This window comes from Egretta garzetta, unplaced genomic scaffold (genome assembly GCF_000687185.1).
Source record: "Egretta garzetta isolate BGI_Z169 unplaced genomic scaffold, ASM68718v1 scaffold766, whole genome shotgun sequence".
NCBI lineage: Eukaryota > Metazoa > Chordata > Aves > Pelecaniformes > Ardeidae > Egretta > Egretta garzetta.
Genome location: NW_009260030.1, coordinates 216,441 through 224,811, shown reverse-complemented (window position 1 = coordinate 224,811; position 8,371 = coordinate 216,441). Strand labels below are relative to the sequence as shown.

The window sequence follows — 8,371 nt, the reverse complement described above, 5'->3', positions numbered from 1 at the left end:
GGGATGGCAGGGGTAGGGGAGCGGTTGGGCTGGGGGAGCTTAAAGGGCTTTGCCCACCCAAACCATTCTGAGTCTGTGATTCTATTTTCTGCACGGGGAGCTTTCTGGGAGGAAAGTAAAGGGCCAGTTGTTGCTCGCTGGAAAAAGAAGGGGGCTCTGGGTTTTTTTTTAACCGGGAACGATCCAGAGTTACCCTGGTGATGCAGGAACGCTAACCCTGAAGCATGTTATAGACAGGTATTTTCCAAAGAAGTATGTTAAGCCAAAAAGCAATAACTGCCTGGCATAAATCCATAAAAAGAGATTCTGAGAAAACCATCGCATCATTACCCTTCCCGGTCTGTGTTGTGCCCGGAGTCACGGCTTGAGTCCTGTTTACCCTTCCTACCCCTTGCTGCCGGATCGCCCGGTGACCCCCGTTTTATTGCCACCTTCGGCGGTTGGTGTGATCACCATGGTGTTAGTGTAGCCCTTGCAAGCAGCAGCTGTTGAACGCATTGTGCTTTAACTGCCGTGTTTGCAGGGCTGTGTTTGCCCTCCTGATTTGGCTTGAGTGAGACGCACATCATGGCCAGTTAGCTCCGCAGCACGTCAGCAAGGCTTGTTAGTGTTGGGGTGCACATGAAGCAGCTAATTTAATTCAAACAGCAACGTGCCTTATTGCTTAGCTTAGCTATCGGCTGCCTCAGATGAGCATATGAAGATAAATTACACAGGGTCATTTTTTAGGAAGAGAAGTAGGGAACCCAAATCTCCCTTTCAAAATGAAGGAAATGCAAAAATGGCAATTCAGTTTGGAGGAAGCGGCTGACGATCTGGACGCTGACAAAACTTTGATGTCACACTTTGGTCAAATGGCATTTTATTGAGATCCCACTCGTGTAGCAGCTCTCACCGAAGCTTGAACTGGCAGCCTGCATTCACTGCCCTTGCTTCTGGTGGAAGCATCTTAGACCATCTGAAAGTGTGTCAGAGCTAAAAATAAATTGGTCCAACACTTTCCTACAAATACGAAAATAGTAAACAGTTTTCTGATGAGAAATGATTGAGATTTTTCCCCTTTTGAAGTTCTCTCTCAATATCATATGTAAATAGAAAGACTTAAAGGTGTTTAGTTTAGTAAAGGCAAGGACTCATACCTGAGCTCAGAAGTAAGACAGACCAAATCACAGCTGCGCCTCAGCTCTTCTCATAAAGAGCTCGGTTTTCATCAATGCTTGATGTGTAATTCCATCCCATCCCAAATCTTTTGTATTAGGTACAATTTAGTGAGATAAAATGCAGGGGCAATTCATAGATGAGAAGAAGTGGGCTTTGAACAGGAGGCATTTCCACTCCTGAGACACCGTAAAGGTTTGCCTAAGCATCTGCGTGTGAATCCAGACGTAGGATGCGTGATGTTTCACAACGACCTAGACTGTACTAAAAAAGACTCCACGGCTTGAACTGCCCCGCCGTCCCTGGCGGGTGTCGTGGCGATCCCTGCAGCGACGCCAAGGTGCGTTGTCAGCAGCAGGGCGCCGGCGCCGTGCTCACCGTGGCCGAAGCGAGCCGGAAGGCAGAACCGCGTGGGGCAGGCAGCTTCGAGAGGCGACAGCGCTCCCGAGGGAAGTCGTTGTTAGAAGGGACATCTCACCCACCTCAGTAACGCATTTCATCCATTCTCACACGAGAGAAGAGTTCGTCAGGAGCATTTTTCCCGACTGGAAATGCCGGTTAAGGAGGCGTTTATATCCACAGTATTGCTGGCTTGCGTTTCGAGGTAAGACACTGCTGGTGGGACGGTGTTTGAGTCAGAAGGCTCCTCACCCCGCAGGGAGGATGTTTGCAGAGGTGCCCAGTCATCTTGGACAACACCTGTCGGCAGCAGCAGTAGCAGTGATGTTACCGATGCTCTCGATGGTTCATTTTCCCCAAACGACTGCCAGGTAGCTCTCGTCCTTATGAACTGCAATACCAGGAGGTCATTGGAGAGCCTGTTCCTTATTAATGGAGTTCGTTAACAATTCCTCAGAATGTTCAGTTCAATTTTGACAACATTGAGCATTATATTAATCATGTTGCTTTAATTAGTGCCTTTTGGGAGTTTTATTGTGAAAGCCCACCTCACAGTAATCCTTCTGGTCAAATAAGATGAGTGTAAATGAAACAGAAGTTTGTGAAGCGAGGTGGAGGCGATGCGAGGAGGAGCATTCTGAGAACAAATAAATCCTGAACAACTGGAGATAAATCATAAAGCTTCTCGCATGGATGTTCCAGCTCCAGAACCACCTGCCTGCCCTTCATCCAGAGGCACGTACAGTCCAAGTTCATTCTGCATACCTAGGCTGGCTGGCGTACTCGGGGAGCAGCAGACCATTTGGGCTGTTAGTTACTCAGCTAACATGAGGGGTTAAGCTCCTAAATTTCAAATTTGCCACTGTTCTAAACAGGGCAGAAAAGTTGTTCCGCATGGAATTCCTCATTTCTCCATTTGTGTTTTTAAATATATGTCATATAGTACATGTAAAAACAAGTAACCATACTGAATACTAAAGAAGTGTGTGCAGTCTTACCTATAGCACCTATAGGTGTGAGCATTGTATCTGTTTATCGTTTATGTTCCAGCGGTACCTAGAGGCCTGTATCTGTTCTGTCGTCATTTTTACACGCGCGCTCGCTATTCATCCTCCAGGTCGCTGTTTCTGTACGTTGCAGACAACGGGTTGTGACTGAGGCAGAACGCTGCTGAAAGGGGAAAGAAAGACGTTCTTCCCTGTCCGGTGATGGAACTGGGAGAGCTGATTCTCCCTTTTTCCCTGCCACAGTCACAGTCCTGGTGGTCAAGACCCATCATGCACGCACAGGAAGGTGGCATCTGACCCTTTGGGAGGCTAATACTGGGATTTTTAACCTTTGATTATTTGGTGTAGAGTTCTTAAGATCATTTTTATCAAATCTGCAGTTGTTTTTATCAAGCCTGTAACTGTTTATACAATTCATAGATCACAAAATCTGTTAACTACAATGATTAATGGAGTTTTGAATTAAGAACTGTGAGTTCCTTACTTGCCTGGAATGGGTGTGTTAGAAGAGGCTAGAGAAATCAGCAAAACGAAGCTATTTTAGTGCCCCTGACAGCAAACAATCTGACATTAGCGTCTTCTGGGAGTTGTGTATTACAAGAACAGTTCTGCTTCTTGCGTGCACACAAATGTAAGTTTGTGTTATTCTTTAAAAGAGACTATTTCTGCTTTATTTCAAGGAAGCGGGTGAGAAGTGGGGTTGAAAGGAAGGAAAAGAGGAGATAGATCGTGAAGCCACCCCAGAGAGAGCAAGGAGTTAACAGTCAATGGCAGTGTGCATCTGCAGGCTTGTACCCCGCGTAGCCCATCGCAGTCGGTGGGAGTGTACGACCACGGGGCTGTGCTACCTGGGCAGCTGCTGTATTGGAAGAAGCAAAAGGAGCGGCGTGACTTCATGTACTGCTTTTTTCACGCTCCCCTGTTAGTTGTTCTGTCGGCCTTCATGGTTCTGGGACCAGGTTTGCCAGCTTCGGGAGACATGTGCTTGCAGGGAGCGCAGGAGCAGACCCCAAGCCTGCATTCTGGTGACAGATGTTGTGTACCAGACTGAAATGGAGAGCTTTTGTGTGTGGCAGTTCTGAGGCTGTGGGAGTTTTCCTTGTGCCTTTTGATTTTCACAAGGGGGTTCTGCTACGGCAGCACCAGAATCATCAGCCCGTCTTCCTGAAGTGCTTATGCATGGGTCTGCCTCCTCTTTCAGTTGCTTCTGTTGACTGGTCGTTGATGATCTTGGAGGGTTTGTCCAACCTTAATGATTCTGTGATTTTAGATCCCATCAGCTGGTGGGAAGGCACCTGAACAAGGTAACAACATCATGTAAGACACCAGAGCATCCACAGGGGAGGAAACCCATATGGATGCTCCAACCAAGTAAAAGCTTCAGAGGGCACAAGGTGATGACCCAGTTCTGGAAGCAGTTGCACTATTTTCATTCCACTCGTTCATTTAACCACGGAACGGGATGATGGAGACGACTACTGGAGTTGTTTAAGAAGTTTTATTCTGGAATAGAATAAATTCAACACTGTTTCATGAAAATTTCTTCAGTGACAGTCTTACTCCAGAAACCTCTAACAGAGCCTTCATTTGCAAAGATACTATTTAAGATAAATGGCACATCATAAACTAAACTATCCTGTCCCCAAAACCTGCTAAGTCACGAAAAAAGAATCCCTCCCAGCAATTTGGAGTCATGTTTAGCTACGATCACTTTTTGAGCCCATCTATAAAAGCAGCCTGCTTATTCCAAAGTATTGGCAACCCTTCCAGAGCATGCAGGAGGAGAGCAAACAGCGCTCCTTATTTTGGGGGGGTGTATCTAGTTGGGGTTTTTTACTGTGCCTGTGTCAGCATTTCACGGGGAGTGAAAGTTGTGCGAGGCGAGGAGGCGGTGGTGGGGAGGGGAGCCCTGCTCGTCGGAGTGCGGCCCCACGGAACGCTTCCGCGCTGCTGGCCTGAGGGAGGGATGCTGCCTTCTAAGAAGAAGAGCTCGCCCCACTTTATTGTGTTAAATTACTACCTACGGATCATTTTGCCTGGATAACTTTTGCGGCATTTTTTTTCATCTCTGCCCCAGCCATTAGAGATCTGATTTGTCAGAGGCCTTTGTAAACCACAGTAACTTCTTGACTGGGTGATCAGCGCTAAAGACCTTGAAAAATTGGCAGAAGTTTTCACCCTGTGAAAACGTTAAGATCAATAAAGCAAATTGATAAATACCATTTCGCAGAATATAGGCTCTCGGATGGAATGCTCTAACACGTAGCAGTAACAGATCATTCCAGGTACCGAACATCGTACTTTAAAAGCCATGTAGTTAATGCTGTAAAGGGGAGGATTATATGGGAGGTGATTGATTCTCGTACCTTATGTCATAAAAAGTAGCTTCAGTTATGTGGGGCTCTGGAGTCACTAAGGAAAGGGGTTACCAGGAAAAGCCAACCCTTAAATTGCAGACAAAGAGCGTCTCCGACCAACGGTATTACATCATCGAGGCATGTCACAGGCACTCAGGAATAAGCTGTACTTCTGTCTGTCAGTGAAGCAGCAAATTGAATTCTCATAATATGTTTTGAAAATGAGTCTTGTTAGGTTTGATGAGGTGGAAAAGGTACTGAGATCGCTGGTTTGTTCCAGTAGGCTCAGCACGCCTCTCCTGGATGCTTGCCACGGCTAATCTTTGTAATGGCAGTGCAGCTTGGAACCCATTTGGCAGAGCGCTGCGTGTCGCAGCTTCAGAGTATCACACCAAGTAGGGTGGTAAATAAGTTTCTCCTCAAGCATGCAAACCCTTTTGTTACAGTACCAGAAATGTTATTTTAACACACATACTGTGAAACCTCAGTATTTACTTGATGAATTCAGCGATGAGCAGAATAAAATGCAAACGTAATTCTAAATACAGCCACACATACATACGTAGATAATACGCACCAGCCTTATGCTTTTTAGATAAAGACTTTTATCAAGGTCAAACTTCAATTCATTCAGGCCCAAATATTCGAGAAACTGAGCCTGGATTTCTCCAAAACCCCGCTGTGGCTACTTAGCCCTGCCATTTTGAGAAGGATATGGGGAAACGCTGGGCCTTGAAGCACGATGAGCCATCATCAGGTTCGAAGTTCTGTCGTATTAAACTAGGGAGAACATTTGGATAAAACAAGGAAAACTTGGGCCTCGGCCAGCTGAACCAGAGGCTGCCGCTTCGGGGGCTTCGGAGGGCTCCAGCCTGGGGGCTCACGCGGGCAGGCTGGGTTAAGCTACTTCAGGCTGTTCTGTAGGTTAAAATAAACACTTTCTGTTGCCTTCTAAAGCTAAGTTAGACTACACAGGAGATCCCCTAGCACACTGACAATGACCCCACCGCAAAACTACCATTTAATCAGCTTCTATTCCAGATGTCTGTACAAAATAATTGCCTTTTTGTTAAGGTGATTTCCTATAAAGGTACAGAATCTCATGTAGTCAGCATCGTTCTCCTTAAACCACATGCCTAATTCCTTGGTCCTGAAGAAATCCCCTGGAAAAAATGGGGTTTTTGTCCTCTCTGCCTTTCTGTCAGGCTGAGAGAATCCGTACAGGTGGGGTTTGTGCGCAGCTGCAGAGGTCCCAGTGCTCTGGACCCTGTTTTCTGTTCAGTTATTGCTGGGGAGGTCTCCTTGAGAGAACCACACACGGAAATCCCATGAGATGAACCTTTTTTCCCCCAGGTTTCCTTGTTCATCTTCTGCCTATTCGTGTTCCATAGCCACAGCCATCAGCCTCCTCTGTACCCGAGCTGTTGATTTTCCTACTTGCACACAGATCGATAGTCCGCTGTCCTTAAACACTCTCACGTGCAAAAACGGAGGTGGGAGTTTTGAAACTGCACGTGCCTTAGCATGTTGGCCTTAGCATGGGTTGTGGGTATGAGAAGGGAAATAAAGAGCACACAAAGAGGGAGGAGAAAAGAAAGTTGAATTTTGAAGTACGAGAGGTATCTAAAAAAGCTGCTTTTTGCCAGTTAAATTTTTTAATGCGTGTGGTCGTTTGAGCCAGAGGTTTCAGGCTGCTTTGCAGGAAGTTGCTGATGGTGGCGATTGTGATTCGTTTGCAGTTACCCGTACAGCGAGGACTCCAGCCAGGGAAAGCAGTACATGAATACGAGGTGTCCAGCCTGGTGCGACAGAATCCTGATGTCCCACTCAGCCAAGGAGCTCATTTTGAAAGTAAGTACGGACCTGCAGCCACCCCGCTGCCTCCGCCTTGTGTTTATCTTCAGCAAAGGTAGGTAGGGCTGATAGACCTCTGCTTGTCCTTGAATTTTCAGTTGCCTGCAGCAAACGCTCGCCAAGCTGGAGACAGCATACCATGGCAATAATAATCTGCTGTGCCTCCAGTGCTTTCCACCCGAGAGCGTGGGTTTGTCCCAGCTAACCCGCTGGCAGTTACCAGAGCACGAGGTTTCACACGTGCTGCTTCTGATACCTGAGCACTGCCTGGCTGCTGCCTCTCCTGTGCTGCTTCTGTACGTGTCAGTGCTGCACTGGGATGTTTGTGAACCGGACTGGGAAACTGTGCCTACTTTAAAACAGAGTAACAGAACCCCAAACACCTCCATCAGCCCCCCAGTCCAGCCCCCTACACAGTAACGTGAGGAGCGGTGCTGCCCCTGCCAGGGATTCGGCGCAGACGCAGGCGGAGTCGCTAGGAGTGGCTGCTGCCGGGGCAGCAATGCTATCGAAATAAAAACAGCTGGAGGTACCCACGTTACAAGCGTGGCAGATTTAGGTTTCCTCTGTTGCTGATGGTGAGAACTGGGTTTCCCAAGGATGTATCAGATCCTAGAGGGGCCAGATCTCCTGTCACTGTCCCCCGAACGCGGGCAGAGGCTCCAGCAGGCAGGCTCCTAGCTTTGGTACACCAGTCAAGTGCCTACATTCAGACATTCCATTAGAGCTTTAACAATACGGTTGTGTGACATTCCTGGAACATACAGTTCCTCTTGGGATTTCAGTGTGTAGAGGTAAGGTGAACCTGGTGATGCTCTACCCAATGGTAGATGACGTGAAGGTAGTTCAGGAGCCGTCCGGTTTTCCTTCCCTCTCGTTTTCTCTTGCTACCCCATACTCCGCTCCGCTCTCCTCCTTCCCTTGGCCAGACTGAAGCAGGTCAGCCAGCCAGGCACGCCAGCCTACGCTGCTTCTGGTTTTCCCTGCATGCTTGTTCGTGGCCACCAGAGAGCCATCCTGTTTACGCTGGCTATCCGTCGTTCTAAGGGACTGAGAACACATCTGGAAATGGGTGTATGGTATGGGGTGGTCTGACCCGTGCCTTTCTGCTCGGAGCTAAAGTTTCCCTGCTGCACTAGCCGTGGAGCCGTGGCCAGGAGTGCGCTGCAGGAGGGGACGTGCTGTGGCTTCCCAGCACGGTGGCATTGAGGTTGCTTTGCTGGCCAGGCTGTACGACCGTCTTGTACGTAACAGACTTCCCAAACCCAGAACTGCCCAGCGTCACGTCTCTGTCTGCTCCTCTATAACTGATTCAGTGGAATGGGAGCAAGTTGCAGAAAATCATCTCTGCAAATAAATCCATACTCTATAGCTTCATGGCTTTTTTTGGTCTGTTTAAAGTAATGAAACCCTTTGAACTTCCTTTCCTGAAGTTTATAACCTTGTTTCTCTCTCTCACCAGGGTTATTTATCTCATGCGTGATTAGCATTTATAGTAAAATAGTAATGTCAAAATCAATGTTATTTGATCTTCTTATGTGGAAATATCATATGAAAAAGTGAGACTTTATGCAAAATATTACCGATAGTACTTGG

The 8,371-nt window shown here is 47.4% G+C and overlaps 1 protein-coding gene across 1 annotated transcript in view; it reads left to right on the top strand.

Moving 5' to 3' along the window:
* INPP5A (inositol polyphosphate-5-phosphatase A) overlaps positions 1–8,371 on the top strand; it is a 111,718-nt gene that overhangs the window by 98,779 nt on the left and 4,568 nt on the right. The window contains exon 9 of the mRNA XM_009641035.2: positions 6,661–6,772. Within this exon, the coding sequence (XP_009639330.2) occupies positions 6,661–6,772 (112 nt within the window). The remainder of the gene's footprint in view (positions 1–6,660; positions 6,773–8,371) is intronic.